Source organism: Balaenoptera physalus (assembly GCF_965194825.1).
Source record: "Balaenoptera physalus genome assembly, chromosome: 8".
In the NCBI taxonomy this organism is placed as follows: domain Eukaryota; kingdom Metazoa; phylum Chordata; class Mammalia; order Artiodactyla; family Balaenopteridae; genus Balaenoptera; species Balaenoptera physalus.
The window spans coordinates 623,192-641,284 of record NC_138887.1 but is presented as its reverse complement, the minus strand read 5'-3'; the positions used below and the strand labels follow the sequence as shown (position 1 = coordinate 641,284).

Below are 18,093 nucleotides of genomic sequence, written 5' to 3'. Positions count from 1 at the left end.
CCTCCACAATGCTGACGGGATATGACACTTACAAACACGTTCAACACGCACAGGGCCTTGTTCCAAAGCTGCTTTACACCCCCAGCGGAGCCTCCGAAACCTCATGAGCCTCCGAGCTCATTCCCAGGAGGGACCAGTCAGGTCGGCTGGGCTCTGAGTCAGCACCTCAGTCCTCCTGTTAGTCCAGTGTCACGATCATTGGCCTAAACCCCAACTATCAGTTGTTTGGTGACTTGTACGTTGTGAACATAGATTCGAATCCTCTGCCCCTCCCTGGAAGTCTGCGCTCCACTCAATCCTCTGAATCTCAGATTCCCGATTTGCTAAGTTAGGGTAACAGCCTTTTCACAAAGTTGTTACAATTATTAGGCGAGATGGAGAAAGCCAAGCCCCTAACACAGAGCTGGTGAGCATTTTAACACTGTGCTTGCCAAACAACAGGGCAGGTGGGTTTGACCTGCGGTCTTCCAATTCGTGACCACTGTCGTTATACCAGGAGCTCGTGATACTTTAAACCAAACTGGAATAATCAGGACATAGTCTCAGGTTTGAGGATAAGCATTCATAAAAATTAATAACATAACCTCAAACGAGAGACAAAAGGAACCCTAATCTAACGGATGACTGAATTGCTGTGTTTCAATTAGGTAGCGGTAAGTTATGAGGTTCCTGGGCAGAAATATACATACCAACTCTCTAAGTAGTTAAAAATTCCATTGTGTTCTAATTATCCATTTAATCCCTTGAATACCAATGTGCAATTAACATTACAAATAATCAGTGTTAAAAATATAATTAATGCAAGAGTGATCTAGTTATAATTAAACTAATTACACAGATATGTAGCATAATAAGGGTCTTATAGACCATTATGGGGATGTAAATTTATTCTTCCCTTCAAGACCAGCTATTTGAATTTCATTTTCCAATTATTTAACAAATGATGGAATGGGATTATTAAGGAGAGAAACAGCCTTCCAGGGCTGAAAAAATAAACCATATACTTTTGTTTTCTTTTGACATTCTGATCCTTTTGTCCATATGTACTTGTAAAGAGAAATTAGGGGAAAGAAAATGCACCACACAATCAGCAAAAACTGCAGAGAAAAATCAGCAACATAACACTTGAGAGAGCTTCAATTGCACGTGGCATGGTTCCCTTTCCGGGTGGTAGCTAGGATCTACGAGCCCATCCTCACAGAGCTCGAACACTCGCTCAACTGATCGGTTCTCTCTATTTTCTGTTCTTGAACATAATTAGTTCCAAATATTGACTTTTTATCAATAGTCATAGACTCACTGAAGTTTAATTGTATTCTCTGCCCGCAGATAGCAATCAAACAGTTAAGAACCATATAAATCAACTATAATATAAAATAAAAATTAAATTAAAAACAAGTGAACAAAAAAGAGCCAACAGATTGCACAACGTTTAAACATGCAGAGTTTGGAGTAAGACAGATATGCTTTCAGGTCTCCGACTGTCCTCACGGAAGCTAAGAAAGGGAACAGTCCTTACGTGAGGAGTGCATGCCAGCTGCTGGACATGAGACCTTGCTGAATCTTCCATGTCTGAGCCATCATCATTCCTAGTACAAGGATGAGGAAACCAGACTGGGGGGATGGGGAGAGGCAAGAAAATGCCCCCTTAAGGAGTGAAAGGGATAACGAAGCACAAAGTAACCTTCTGATATATTCTAAATCTATCAGAATAAAACCAGAATAATACAACCAAAAACAAACAAGCAAACAACTCCTAATTTCTCACCTCTGAGGGTGATTGGAAATCAATTGATTATCTTGATAACTGAGTAGATAAACAGGGAAAACAAAAACAAGCATTTATCTGTCCCTTTTTATGTAAACTATACCTCTGGGTAGTGAAATAAAATGTAGTGACAGCAACTCCTTATAAAATTATTCCAGCTAGTAAATGAAAACAAAACGATAAGAGTTAGACTATTACCATTTTGCAATTTCCAATGAATTAATGCACTAACCTTGGCATTAGACATCAAAAAAAGAGTGAAGACCAGATATCAGATGGTTCTTGATGAAAAAAACCCAGAAACATTACCTCCTGCTTATTTATGTCAAAGTATAGACCTCAAGCCTGATGATAACTCTGGATCCAGCTGCAACTTGCAAGAAACAGGACAGAGCATCACGTTAGACCTCATCGCTTGTATGCAATCAGCACAGTTCACAGGCAGGTCTCCAAGTCTAATGGCCCAGGATCAAAGGTAGACTATAAAGAAAAGAAAGAAAGGAAGAGGGGACCTGTAGACTGAAGGTCTGAAAGTCCCATGAGGTCCTTACAAATGAGCAAGGTCAAATGCTGATGTCCAGGGACACTCTGGGGTGATAAAGCCACACAGGATCCTCTGGCTCAGGGGTGTGGTTGAGGCAGGGCAGGCTGACTGGCTTCCCAGTTAGCTGCCAGAGTTCTGGGTCTTGGCCTGAGTCTCGGTTATAAAAGTTTGCCTTATAAAAATATACTAAGCTACATTTTAAAAAATCAGGATAGGAGTTACCTTTGAAGGGGAGAAATGACTGGATAGGGATTTAAAGGGCCTTGTGCTGTTTCTTGAGTGAGACACAGATTACAAAAGGGTTTCACTTTGTGAAAATTCATTGAGATGTTCTTTTCTATAACGTCAATAAAAATTATTTTAAGAAATTTTAAAAAATATATTAAACCAAGGAACACAAGATTTTGAGTAAGTATAAATATTCTTCTATGTAAATTTTGGAAAGACAAAATCAAAATTATGTATGTTATTTACAGAATAATGACGGCAATAATATCACACATTAAATGTTTAGGGTCAAAGTAAAGCTATACAAAGAAGCATATTTATAGACAATGATTTGATACTTTATTTAAAGAAAAAAAGATTTTAAAAATCATTCAAATCAAGAAGTTAGAAACAAAACCACAAAACTAGATTGAGAAAAGCACGGTAGAGAGGTTAATACAAATGGCAAAATTTAATAAATTTGTCTGAAAAAAATTTGAATTGCTGAAAAACTGAAAAAAATTTGAATTGCTAAATAAATTCAATCTTTCATTCTTTTTAAAGTAAAATAGTCAAAGTCTGGGAAGTACAAAGATAATTTTATAGGAAAAAAATCACAAGTTATACAGGCACAGAGAAGAGAAAAAAATATAACTATTAAGATAATAATAGTTATAACTCCATGTAAGTAGTTTAAAAATTTAAATTAAGTAAATAGGTTTATTAGAAAACTTAAATTGTCAAAATAACAACAAAAATTAAAAATAAGAGTAATTTTATAGTAAGGATTTAAAATGAGATTTTTCAACAACAAACTAATTTTCATGATCAAGCGTACGTTTAAAATGCTATATAAAATTTAGCAAATAAGAAAATATTTAAATCCATGACAAAATAAAGTATACTGCAGAAAGATAAGGACAGATCAATATTCAAAAATCTTTTATTTATGACATAAATATGTCACAGGGATGAAATGTATGTGTGGGGAATATAGTCAACAATAACGTAATAACTTTGTGTGGTGACAGATGGTAACTAGACTTATCATGGTGATACTGTTGTAATGTATGGAAATATCAAATCACTATATTGTGCACCAGGACCTAACACAGTGTTGCAGGTCAATTACACTTCAGACAAACAAACAAACTCATAGAAGAAGGGATGAGGTCTGTGGTTAGCAGAGGAGGGCATAGGGGGAAGGGGAACTGGGTGAAGGCCGTCAAAAGGTACAACTTCCAGTTATAAGGTAAATAAATAAGTACTAGGCATGTAATGTACAACATGATTAATACAATTAACTCTGCAGTGTGTTACATATGAAAGTTGTTTAGAGAATACATCCTAAAAGTTCTCATCACAAGGAAAATATGTTTTTTTTTTCTTTTATTTTATACCTAAATAAAATGATCAATGTTCACTAAACTTGTGATAATCATTCCATGATGTATGTAAGTCAGATCCTTATGCTGTACTCCTTAAACATATATAGTTTATAAATTTATACTGTTATGTCAATTATATCTCAATGAAACTGAAAGAAAAAAATTAAAAGTGAAAAATAAAAAGAAATACTATCATTAAGTGAGTAATAAGATACACTGCCATTTAACATTGTTTCAATGGTTTTAGGGAAAGCAAAAAGGAAACTGGAATCAGAGGCATTACCACAGGAGGAAAAGGAGATGTTTCATGAATTACTGGGATAAGCATTGTATCCTAGATGGATTAAAATACTTTTTTAAAGGAATTAGATTTATTTCAGTGAATGAAAAATATACAACGTTTGCAGAAAAGAAGACACAGCATTCACATGGCACTTCTTTTCAAATTAATCTATAAATGCAACATAAAATCAATTAAAATTCCAGTGAGAATTGTGGACACAATGCTTTACATTTTTTCTCTGCATTAAACAAAATAAAATGATACAAATGAACTTATATACAAAACAGAAACAGACCCACAGACATAACAAACTTATGGTTACCAAAAGGGAAAGTGGGGGAGGGATAACTTAGGAGTTTGGGGTTAACATAAACACACAACTTAGTATAAAACAGACAAACAACAAGGCCCTGCTGTATAGCCCAGGGAACTATACTCGATATTTTGTAATAACGTATAAGGGAAAAGAATCTGGAAAAAAAAAAAAAAAAAATATATATATATATATATATATATATATATATATATATATATATATATATATATATGCTATAACTGAATCACTTTGCTGTATACCTGAAACTAACACATTGTAAATCAACTATACTTAAATTTTAAAAAAATGACTAATAGATATTTATTTACTTCATTCACTGCTATGTAACAAGTGTGTAGAATAGAAAAACACACTCAAAAATAAATATCTCTGTGCATCAGAAACAAGAGAGTACAGGACGCAGGGTGTGAAGCCATTGGTCACGGTGTTCTGACCTGAATTACACACAGCAGCTAGGAATCGGGCCCCTGTGAGGTAATGGGGACTAAATGCACTCGTTTAGGGATGCAGAGGGACCAGAGCCCAGTTCAGTGTGTGACACCTGGGTCTAGAGCCCCACCTCTCCTGGGAGCAGGCTGAGAAGGTGACGTGGAAGCTGCTCATCTTCCAGGCTGGGTCCCAGAGTGAGACGGGGACCTGGCGATGCAAGGACTCACATGGGCCGTCCGTCTGCGGCTGCAGGACGGGAACCCAAATCTGTCAACATACGACCTGGCCCGGGACGAGAGATCTAGGGAGTAAATAGCGGAAAGAGCAGCAAACTGATACACAGAAGGTGACAGGAAAAGAGAGAATGAGAGTAAAATCACATAAACTCACTCGCGAGGTAAACCAGCAAAATCTCTAGCCATGAAAAAACCAAAGAAGAAAGTCCCAAAAAATAAACAATTAAGAGATGAATTACCTCCTGAGGAAGACAAATTCATCAGGATGAATAAATCTAAGATAGATATGCAAGGATTCTATAAGAAAAGTGCAACATACTGAATTGATCCTTTTTAAATGACCTGAATAAATGGGTAACTACCAGAGTTAAGGATAAGGAAGACAAAATATCATAGAGGTGCAAATCTCTTCAAATTATAAAATAAATTTGATTCAATTCCAATCAAGATTCAAATATTGTGACATTTTTATACAGGTTACCAAAATGATTCTAAAAATAATACCTCGTAAAGGTCCCAAAGTAATCCAGACTATTCTGGAAATGAAAAACTAGGAAGACAGATAGGTGGTGCAACCCACCAGGATGCAGCTGAAGCAGGAGAAGGTAAAGTTGAGTCCCAGCCTGGCTGACCACTCGGTACGGAGCAGAAGATGCTTCCAACTGACGGACAAAAGACACATGACTGTGAAAATGGCCTTAGGCAAACTGGAATTAGGGATCAGAAAAAAAAATCAGATTGTTTTTCCATTACACTATATATTCAATTATAAACTCCATATAAATTAGAAACGTGAATGTAGAATAGAAGCCTCTGAAAAGAAACTATGGAGAATAGCTTTACTACTTTAGAAAGAGAATTTCCTGAGATTCAAAAAGCAAGAAATAGCAAAGGAAAAAAAAGAATAAATCAGTCTTATCAAAACTGAGAACCTCTACACACACAAACTTTTAAAACAGAGTTAAAATACAAGGTACCACTGAAGCTAATACTTAAAACATATAAAGCATGCAAAGGATTAGTTACTAGTTGAATATATTAAAAACTCATACATAATGAGTAACAAAAAGACAACCTTATAAGAAAAGAACAATGGTCATGACAGGCGATTGGCAGAAAGAAACCCCAGGCAACAGATAAATGTGGGGAGAGCACTCCGTCAGGTTCATGAGTCATCAAGGAAATGCTAATTAATCTAACAATGAAATGGCATGCCCACCAGGCTTCTAAAAAATTAAATCTTTTCATAAATATTGTTGAAGAGGATTATGAAATGTTCATGCAATAAGTGTAAATGAAGTCTACACAATGATCTTTATAATCATGTCTGATTTTAAAGTACACATCTCTCTACATATTTAATCACCTATATTTCACATACATACACACACACAGGCAGATAATAGATAAAATTAGATATATACACACATATATCTATGCATGTTTAAATTAAACTAGTAGGAGACATACGAATATTAACACTGGATTTTAGGATTACAGGAACAATTTCTGTCTTCCTGGTGCCTGGCACATCATAGATGGACAAAAAACTATTTGTTGATGCAAAGAATCAGCTAATTAATGGATGATTATGATATTTTTGAACTTTTTTCAATTATTGTATTTGAACCTATATGAGAAAAATCTCAAGCAAATTACTTCCAAGTCTACTTAGGAATAACTCTAGGATCCCAGGTAGACAGACTATGAAATCAAGTCCAGCACTGAGAACTTGGTGGCTATGTATATCATGACCTTCAGAGAATGTAGCCCAAGGCATGTCTCTTTCTTTATGTCAGTTCAATGACAGATTTCTGAAATCTGTTATCAAGTTACAATGAATTCGCTGTAGTAGGAAAAGCAGAAAGATATAGGCCAGGACATCACACAGCACTGAGAATCAGAAGAGTGGGGTATAGGATGGGATTTGGGAACAGCGATAGGATTGGGACACACACAAATGGCACGCTATTGGAAGACTAGCTGGAAAACTGCTGTACTGCCCGAAAGATGAGGTCCGGGTGGGAAAACGATGAAACCACCGTGCCCCTTCTGGCCCCTGCACTGGGGGAGGGCGTCTGAAGCTCCACCAGATGGCAAAGCAAGAAGAACCAGCCCCTGACTGCTCCCTGCTCATCGGGGTTCATGGGGCAGAGCAGCCGACGCTCCTGGAAGGGGTCAGCCCTGGGCAGCTTTTGCCAACACCTCCTCTACCCTCTGGCCAGAAACGTCAAGTTCATTTCATTCCCATCTGGAGGCTCTTTTCCACCTTGTAAGGAGTGGTCATTGGAAAGTAAATTGGAGGGAAATGACCTCCTCTGACTTTAGTGCACAGGACTGAGAGGAGGCTGGGGGTCTCTGGGTTTGATGATTATCTCTATAGGCAGCAAAATGATTAAATCTGATTAAATCTTACCCCATGGGATTCCTGAGGATGGCGTGTCCTGAGCTCAGAGGCAGGTCCCCGGTCAGCATTTTGAATGTGGTGGTTTTCCCAGCTCCGTTCACCCGTAGAAGCCCAAAGCACTGAGAGGAGAAAACAAACAAACAATAAAATCAAAATTATACCGGAAACAATACTTGCTTTCACCCAACTCTGAGTTGATATTTTTGGTTTGTGTTATTTGTAGACTTTTACAATCATAAAATAAATGTATAACACATTTTATAGCTCATGCAGTACTTCTGAAATCACCGTGACATTTGAGTGGTGTTATTTCAGTGTTAATTCACAGACAAGTAAGTAAATTCACATCTGGAAAACTCAAGAGGATGAGAAGTAAAGACCAACTACCACAAATTATGCTGAAATTTCCTGTCCTATCCCGGGCGCATCCAACAGGCTCCCAACTATGTCCCTCTGGTAAGCGCAATATTTTTTAGGAGTCACATCATCATAATCATTATTATTCCCCTGCCTTCCTCTCTGTCTCTGTCTCTGAATCTCTCCATCTCTCTGTCTCTCTCCTCTCACTCTGACTGTAGCCTAACGCTGACACTAATGAAGAAGGCCCTCTATTCCCATATTCTCGCTCAGCATCATGTCACATCTCCTGCTTCACTCTGTCTTACACTCCATGGCGGAAACAATGGCCTCGCTCTTTCACAGCCCCAACATCTACCTTGAACCTCTGGATATCCTTAGCTGGGGATTCTGTGGTGGAAGCTGAGACGGTTTCATTCTTACTGATCTCCTTCCAGGACACTTGTTTCCTGATGTCTAGGCACTGCTGTCTCCTAACCTAAGCTGGCTTCCTGGTTCCCTGAATCCTGGAAAAGTGACTGTTCTGGGTTTCTTGTGGCCAAGCCCACCTGATTATCACAGAACCCTATTTTGTAGCTCTGGGTGTCACCTGCTTCAACACTCACGCTTCTCCCACCTTGACTGGGTCTCTCCCACTCTCTGATATAGGGGTCCATCCTGTTGCAGACCTGTCCTGTCCCATGTCACTCATGTCACAGACCACACCTGAGCTGCTGTCCCAGGTACAAACCATCAGCCTATCCGAACTCTATCTACCCTCCTAGCTTAGGCTTAAGTTTATCTGAACCTTCCTTTTTCATAAAGCTCTGCACACCCCCTGCCTTCCCCACTCCCACGATGCTCCCGTTCCTCCTTCGAGGCCGCCCTCTCTGGACTTACAGCTCCGAGGCGATTCACTCTGTGCCTTTGACCCTTGCCCTACTGTTATGCAACACTGTGTATGTTTATGATCTCCCATTTCCTACCCAATTATTAATTCCTAGAGGGATGGGGACACATCTTAGCCATCTGTCTCTTCTGCAGGCTCTTGCATAGGACTTTACATGTAAGTCATTAAACTCAGATGCTCATGAACAGCCTAGTGAAGAGAACCCAAAGGTAAATGCATCTTGGATCATTTCAGAGACCTGGAGCATCTCTCATAGGAAGTTTTCCAAGTTTTTCTCTCACACTTTAGTTTAAAACTAAAGGAGAGGTAGTAGCAAGACAGAAATTTATTTTTTAAAGCAAGGGTAAGAAAACAGTTCCATAAAATGGCAAAAATCACATAGCTAGTCTTAGAGTTGAGTAGCCAACAACTGCATAAACCACTTCTTTAACCTCTGTCCCATTTGACCACACACCTCGGTCAGGGTCTAAGGGTCCCTGGATGGATTCAGACCCATCTCTCTGCTTCTCTTTACCTCAGATCCACTCACAAGTAGAGCATTGATGCCAATCAGATAACGATATAACCTACTTTGAATTTCTCAGAAGCTTGGTACAATGTGAATGCAAGATATTCTTTTTCTTTTTAACAGTTAATTAAAGGTAATCATTTCCAGAACTGCTTTCCCTTTATGCATTAAGCACATGTTGGGAACAATTTGTATGGCTTCTGTCAGTTCAGATTAAACATTTCTACTAGAATTAATGACACATTTGTGAAAAAAACAACTCTGAGCTATGGCTATAGTGTGTGAGTGTTTTTACCTTTCCAGAATAGCATATTATTAGACAGGCTTAATTGGCCACTTAAAGAGTACTGAAGTCTAAGCAGGAGTTAGAAGTGGTTTCCTTAATTAATTGGATTTATAAAATATTTGCACTCAATAGAGTCACCCAATAAGCCAAACTAATTAAAACTCCTTGATCACTTAAATTTTAAAAATTATGAAACAGAGAAAACCCATCACTCAATTAGCAGAGTTTTCACTAGGGAAAGAGCCGACTGACTCTCCACCTAGACCCTGCAGAGATTCCTGAAATGTGAAGCTGCTCTTAGTTCCGATTTCAGATATCCTGAGAATAACACGAACAGATGGACAATTAGAGTGACACCAGTTTGCAACAGAAAAGGTACAAACAGGAGCTTTCTCACCTCTCCCCTGAGTAGGCCCAAGCTAATATCTTGCACGGCAGTGGTCCTCTTGAAGAAGCCTCTGTAACTCTTACTAAGGTTGTACTAGTCTCCACTAGTTCTGCCTTCCAACACCCTCACTTGCTCTTTTTCAACATCTACGTCCTTGGAAGATGTCACTGTGCCTCAAATGGCAGAGTGGCCCCTGGAAGGGTAAGTCAGAGTTAATTCACACCTGGGAAATGGACCGGAAGAATCTAGAGGGAGAGAAAGGTCAGAGGTCATCTGAACAGAAGACGTGGTCCCCAGAGTCTGCGGTACCAGTTGTGGCCCACGCACCCGAGTTCTGCATCCTGTTGCCGGTTACTATCAGGGGTCAACATTCATCCTCTAACGCAAAGGAAATGTACATCAGCCTAAAAGACAGTGACGTGGATGGACACCAAACTCAAACTACTTTTCAATTTTACGAGCAATAAAGTCATGCCAGACTTTTGTGCTAGAGGACAAGTAATTTATCGCAAAGTTATAAGAAATCAACTTTGACCACTTTTAGCAAACAGGCCCTTTAATAAAGTAGATTACCCACAAAAGTCCCCAAACACTACAGCTCCATAGCACGTGCTGGATGGTGTAGAAGGATGCATAGCAGGCACTCAGCAGACACCTGTCAGATGAACATAAAGTGAACTTTCACCTCTGATTTGTTGACTCAAAATCTGAGCTAGCTCACTTTCTAATCTTCCTTATGATTTTCTTTCTGGTGCATTTTAGCTTTCAAGTAAATCTCAATTTCTGCAAACTGTAATATGCCAATATTTTAATAACTAAATGAGTACTAACAGTGAGATAGTATTGTACCAACATCAATTTCCTGGTTATATCAATGTAATATTGTGATGTACTGTATTATTACATTATCACAGTATCACTGGGAGGGTACATAGGCTCTCTCCATACTAACCTTGCTATTTCTTGTGAGCTTTAAACTATTTTAAAATAAAAAGGTATTAAAAATAAAATAAAAGGGCTTCCCTGGTGGCACAGTGGTTGAGAGTCTGCCTGCCAATGCAGGGGACACGGGTTCGAGCCCTGGTCTGGGAAGATCCCACATGCCTCGGAGCAACTGGGTCCGTGAGCCACGACTGCTGAGCCTGAGGCGTCTGGAGCCTCTGCTCCGCAACAGGAGAGGCCGCGATGGTGAGAGGCCCGCGCACTGCGATGAAGAGTGGCCCCCGCTCGCCGCAATTGGAGAGAGCCCTCGCACAGAGGCGAAGACCCAACACAGCCAAGAATAAACATAATAAATAAATAATAAATAAAAAATTTTTTAAAAATAAATAAATAAAATAAAATAAAATAAAATAAAATACCCACGGCCAGATCCCAGCGGCCCCCGCTCCTTTCCCTGTATTATTTTTTCCATACCTGAAATCACCACTGGACAAACATATAATTTTTCAAGACCCAACACAGATGATGAGAAAATATACTACTCAGGAGTATGTGTTATATGATACAATTTACATAATATTCAAAAGCGTGAGAAATGAATCAGTGGTGATAAAAATAACAGCGCTTATCTACAGAGTGGGGATTGACCGGCAGGGGATTGTGGAGGGCTTCTGAGCTGCTGATGCCACTGTCTGGGAGAAGGGAACACAGGTGTGTTCAGTTTGTGAAGATTCACTGAATTTTACACTTTTCTTCCTGACTGTTGTCCCCCCCTTTCCCAGGTGAGGGCGCGTCCCTGGGCCCTTCAGCCTGGCCTGGCTGTCCAGAGGTCGTCTCTCCCTGTACCAGGAAATGGTGCCATCTTACCCCTCCCTGTTTCCGAGATGCATCAGTTAATTCTCTCCTCATTAGCATCACCTGGGAAGCTTTACACCTGCTCCCTGGTCTTGTCCCCAGAGGGTGTCCACCCCCAGGGTTCGGGGTCCAGATGCGTACTGGTTATGTCTCAAGTGGCTCTGGCAGATGGGGGGCACTGAGCGAGGTCAATGCTTGCCAGCCTCCTCACAACAAGACACATGCAGTTCATTCCCCTGCGCTCAGAAATGGGCCACTTGGCCGTCTTCCAACTGCCGATCATGAAAAATGGCATCTGTGTCACAAAGGAAGGATCCTGACGAGCACTGGTGTAGCGGGATCTTGCAGGAATTCGGTGCAGCTGATATGTCTGAAGGGAGATGCTGCCTTGGGCTGTGTGGCTGCTCGGACCCAGCCAGGGCCTGGGGTACAGAGAGCAGAGCCTGGCTCCAGACCAGAGAGAGAACAAACAGGAACCCCCCAAGCCCACCCAACCTGACTCGGGTGTGGCCGGAGCTCAGGCTCTGATGGAGACCCAGATCTGAGCAGACAACACCGGCGGCAGCAGGACTGCAGGACGGGGACAGGTGCCGGGCAGGGAGGGGCACCCAGGCAGATGGTGGACACGCCACTTGGGAGGGGACACAGGAAGCATCTGTGTAGATGCAGAAGGCAGGGTCTTCCTATTCTTTCCATGATTTGACTACGACAGTGTAAAGCAGTTCCTGCGTGAAGGAACACAGAGTCAAGCAGAGGAGAGTAACAGACAAACACTGTAGAACAACACTGGCTCAAATGGCACTGTTTTGAAATAATGCCATTTGCAACAACATGGATGGACCTAGAGATTATCATACTGAGTGAAGTAAGTCAGACAGAGAAAGACAAATATCATATGATATCGCTTATATGTGCAATTTAAAAAGAGGCTACAAATGAACTTATCTACAAAACTGAAATATAGTCACAGATGTAGAAAACAAATTTATGGTTACTGGGGGGTAAGGGGGAGAGGGATAAATTGGGAGATTGGGACTGACATATACACATTACTATATATAAAATAGATAACTAATAAGGACCTAATGTAGAGCACAGGGAACTCTACTCAGTACTCCGTAATGACCTATATGGGAAAATAAATCTAAAAAAGAGTGGATACATGTGTATGTAAGACTGATTCACTTTGCTGTACACCTGAAACTAACACAACATTGTAAATCAACTAGACTCCAATAAAAATTTTAAAAAAAGAAAAACAACAACAACAAGAAAAAAAACCACAGATGGCCCTGATGGAGAAAACAGGCTGTACTGGAAACACGGGGAAGATGTCAAGCCTGGCCTGAGAGACGGCAGGGGCATGAGGAGGGTCCTGGAGGCAGGGCAGTCAGTCCTGGCAAAGGACCAGCCCAGGCAGGGGACCAGACGCCAACGTCAGGGGTGGGGGCAGAGGGGGCACCACTGGCCTGAGGTGCCGGACTGGAGGGGCCTGGCTGAGAACCTTGGACTTTTCTTTCAGACAATGATTAGTGACCTGGTTAGATCTGGATTTTAAAAACAGATGAATTTGGTCAGATCATTATTGTGACAGTTGTCCATAAAGGATTTTGCCTGAATCATGGCAAACCCTTCCATTGGCCCAGAGTTGTGTTGTTTTGTTTTTGATGCATGTTTTCTTCTCTCATTGTTTCTTGTTACTTTAATTATTATTTGTCTGCTTTCTTCCTCTACCTAATCCTAATAGCTTATGACATCATCTTTTCCCTCTGTGTTCTGAAAAGACTGCACATGGGGCAGGAAGATTTGCCATCAATATAGTGACTCTGCATCCAATGAAAATCTATGTCACCACCCGCATCTCAGCAGTTCCCTCTGACCCCACCCTGCAACTCAGGCTGGCTTTTCCTTCATCTTTCCTCTTCTGCTTCATGGACTTCACACATCTCCCTGTGTCTACACGGATGTGAGCTCACACCAAGACAGTTCCTGTGTTAACACCTTCTCAGTGAAGGCAGTGTGCTCCCCCACGAGGTGTGGGGCAGGTCCTTGACCCCATGCTGGGTTGACAGCTGGTTTTATTTGTATTTTGTTCTGACTCCTCCTTGATGAGGGCAAGGGCTGGTCCTGACACCTCAGGGCCCACAAGCCTTCCCAGCCCAGGGTACACGTCACCTCCACTCAAGTGCGACTGGATCCTCTCTCTGAAATATCTCCATCTCCCTGAGGTGCAGACTGAAGACCACTGCTGACCACCGGTTCCTGATACCCAACAGCTCTTCAGGCAGAAGCTCTGTAAACAGACCTGAGTTGACTTCCTGTTCTCAGGCATGGGCTCTCCCACTAGGAGTCGGGGGTTTACTCCCGGGGAGTGTGTATCTTATTCCATCAAAAGTAAGGCAGTGAAGTAATTTTGCTAAACAAATTTTTCTCCTGATAGCTCTTAGGAAATGGCCTGTACCTCCTGTTCTATTCCAGGCTTTGAACAGTGAAATCCTGTAGGATAAAATTTCTGGGGAGAGCTATCTAAATGCTCTTAACTGTGAAACATTGATTTTTTTTCGAAGCCGTCTTTTTTTTAATTATAAAAGTTATACATATATGGGACAAAATTCATAACTTACTGCAAGGCACACAGAAAATTTTAAACATTTCCTGTGAGTCCACTACCTAGAGAAAAAGCCACCATTAGTATTTCTTATTGGATGTGTGTGTGTTTGTGTGTGTGTGTGTGTGTAGATATATATACACACACATACTGTCTTTCTACGCTATTCCACTATATCAAATTCCTGCTTGGAGGCATGTATGTTGTCATAATTAATTTTCTTGATTGTTTCCTTGAATTAAGCCAGACCCAGAACAAATACTACATGACCCCACTTACATAAGAAATCTAAAATAGTTTAACTCCCAGAAGCAGAGAACAGAATGGTGGTTACCAAGGGCTGGGGGAGGGGGAAACGTAGTAAATCAGAGATCTCGGTGCAGCACAGAGCCGAGAGTTTAAAACACTGTGTTGTGTACTTGAAAATCTGCTAAAAGCATAGATCTTATGTTGGTTTTCTTATCACAAGATAGATAGATAGATAGATAGATAGATAGATAGACTCTAGATGGACAGATGATATAGATAGATGCTAGATAGATGATAGATATATAGATAATAGATAGACTCTAGATGGATAGGTGATATAGATTGATAGATGCTAGACAGATAGATGCTAGATAGATAGATATAGACTCTAGGTGGATAGATGATATAGATAGATAGTTAGATGCTAGATAGATAGATGCCAGATTGATAGACTCTAGATGGATAGATGATATAGATAGATGCTAGACAGATAGATGCTAGATAGATAGATATAGACTCTAGATGGATAGATGATATAGATAGATAGATAGATGCAGATAGATAGATAGACTCTAGATGGATAGATGATATAGATAGATGATAGATAGATAGATAGATAGATAGACTCTAGATGGATAGATGATATAGGTAGATAGATGTTAGATAGATAGATGATAGATAGATAGATAGATGATAGACAGACAGATGGATGGGGCAGAAGGAAGCTTTGGGGGCATAGGAAATGTTATGGCCCTGATTGTGATGATGGTTTCAGGGTGTATAGTTATCCCAGACTCATCAAGGTGTGTATATTAATATTTACAAGTTGTTCTATGTCAATCCTACCTCAGTAAAGGTGTTTTAATGTAGAAAGTTGAGCAGAAATGCTTAAGGTGAAGAAGGGTGGGAGAGGTAGTCTGGACAGAGGCAGAGCAGGAGCCAGGCCTGCGGGGGCGGCAGGTCGTCGGGGTGACATTCTGGCTGCACCGACGGGGAGCACGGCGGGAGTGGGTGCAGTGACAGGTCGGCAGCACGTGAGAAGATGGCCTGTGTCACGGGAGGAAACGTGACCCCTGGTACCCTGAATATGGGGCAAGGACAATTTCACCACTTTAGAAACGTTTCCCGCCAGCAAAGTGTCAGCATCTTTACTGTGTCTTTATTCTTGAATCAATATCAGTGGCATCTTAACAAAAACGCTTCCCAACGGGAGCACCCAGAATAGGGGGGACTCAGACGTGCACACAAGATCGAAGCGTGAGGTGAGGTGGCCTGTGATGGGCAAGCGGGACTGAACCTGGGTTTGGGTTTGGGGGTTTTTATTATTATTATTAATTATTATTATTTCATCCAGGAGGGTGTGACAAGTAGACGTCAAGGGAGCCGGGACCTGCGGTGAGCACAGAGGGGACACCTGGGGAGACAACAAGGAGCCCATGGGCTGGGGGCTGCATGCGGGGGGGAGGGGTGAAGCAGTGTTGTGGGGAGGCTAGAGGGGGGGCGGCCAGGCCAGACAGGAGTGGAGCGGGGGTACAGGTCGCAGGGAGGAGCTTTTTATTTGACTACAGCAGATACAGGAAGCCGCGGGATGCGTGAGCCAAGGGCCGTGCTCTGTGGGTGGCCCTGGGCACTAGGGGGTGTGGGGCTGTGGGGATGGGGGCACATGGGACCCCAGGGACCCGCCAAGAGGCTGTGCAGGAGTAGGTGGTGAAGCGACTGAAAACGTGCAGATTCAGGGTCCCAAGGGCAGAGAGACTCGCCGACTAGCCGTGCAAGGCGCAGGAAGAAGCCATCAACATTGCGGGTTTGCCCTCAATGGGCCTTTAACTTCCCTTGGGACCCGGAAATATATCATTTCATGACATCACGTGTGACTAACCTGTTGACATGAGAACAAAGCCTCTAAGGTGACACATACTTTGTGTCCCCCACCCTTGGGTGAACTAAGGCCACGTCCACGCCTATAACCCATGGGCGTCCTGGCCACCTTTGATGGCCGTGGAACAGGACACCTGGCCTGCACGTGGTCTCACACAGCTGGAAGACTCAACCTGGAGGGTCCCTGCAGGAGCACGTCTCTTCAGTCTGGGCTGCTCCAGCCTCCCAGGGGATTTAACAATGATTCCAGTGCTGGCTGGGCTAGTAACCTGCTTGACGTTGAGTTTTACACTTAAAATCGGGGGCCCCGACAAGCTGCACACTCGCTGGGGCTCCGCAGGGCGGCCTGGCTGGGTCAGGGCTCAGAAAGCCCCTCCATCTAAGGCAGGGACGTCCAGGTATCCTGGGGCCCTGGCACAGGACTGCGGGGACGAGCAGCAGGGCATGTCATCTGCAAAGCAGTTCCTTCGGCCTTGTTGCCAGGATGCCCACTGAGCCCCGTCCCCGGGCTGCTGGGTCCACAACACAGGCTCTGCCCGAGTCCCACGGCCCGTGAGTGCTTGCTTCATCGTAATGGCTAAGCTAACAGTTCCATGTCCGCCCGTGGCAGATGGACAAGCACCAAGGGATGTGAGGGGCCCTGCTCATCGGAGTCCTTACTCAATACTCAGATAATAAGTCACCACCTGTTCTCCCGAGGGGCTGCGACCTGCATGCTCCCAATTGACTGCACACACCCTCCTTCTCATGAGGACTGCACACACATGCCAAGGGGAATCGGAATGTTGACATGAATAAAATACTGTTAAAGAAGTTTCCAGTAGCTGAGAATAAATGTCTTTTTCAAGTCGATACAACTTTCCAACAAAGGAACACAAAGTCCCCTCCTACCAGTGGGTGCTTCTCAGCCGAGCTTCACCAGGAACGTCTGGGAACCTGGGAAACAGGGCAGACAAGACACAACTGGTAGACACCTGCGGGCCAGTCAACGCTGTTCCCAGGTCCAAGCTCTCCTTATGCTACGCAGACGCACACACGCTTCCCTGCTCGCCCTTCTTCACTAACCTCCCTCAAAGCAGAGTTTACCCACCTGGCTTCCTAAATCCCTGGAAGAGCCTCTCCCACCTCCTTCCACCTGATCCTGTCTGCACGTCGCAAGCTCCACGGAGGCCACTGCCCCAGGCACCACATCCTCGTTCTCCCTGGAGATTCTGGAACTTGGGAAAATTTTTTCTGCTCTTCCTGACATCTGCCTTTCCCTGGACTCCGTGCCAAGACCTTCCCACCTCGGGGGGCGCTGCAGCCCCTCTGCCTCCTTCCCCACCCCAGACTCCTGTCTTTGCAGCTTCGATTATGGCAGGACCTGATCAGAGGACCAGCGGAATCTACTGCTTGTGAGAAGGTTCAGGGTAAATGGTTTACTCCGGACCCTTGTTTCTCTAGCTCTCTGAATTGCGCCACACACTTATTTTCATCTAACATGAAACCCACCGCCTCGGAACCTGTATAAATCCCTTTCTCCATCTCCTTCTCC

The 18,093-nt window shown here is 42.5% G+C and overlaps 1 protein-coding gene across 1 annotated transcript in view; it reads right to left on the bottom strand.

Moving 5' to 3' along the window:
* ABCA13 (ATP binding cassette subfamily A member 13) overlaps nucleotides 1-18,093 on the bottom strand; it is a gene marked incomplete at its 5' end in the record, with an annotated part of 329,842 nt that overhangs the window by 79,423 nt on the left and 232,326 nt on the right. The window contains 6 exon segments of the mRNA XM_082473913.1: nucleotides 7,609-7,718; nucleotides 10,037-10,120; nucleotides 10,124-10,201; nucleotides 10,205-10,368; nucleotides 12,098-12,246; nucleotides 12,320-12,394. Of these exon segments, the coding sequence (XP_082330039.1) occupies nucleotides 7,609-7,718; nucleotides 10,037-10,120; nucleotides 10,124-10,201; nucleotides 10,205-10,368; nucleotides 12,098-12,246; nucleotides 12,320-12,394 (660 nt within the window).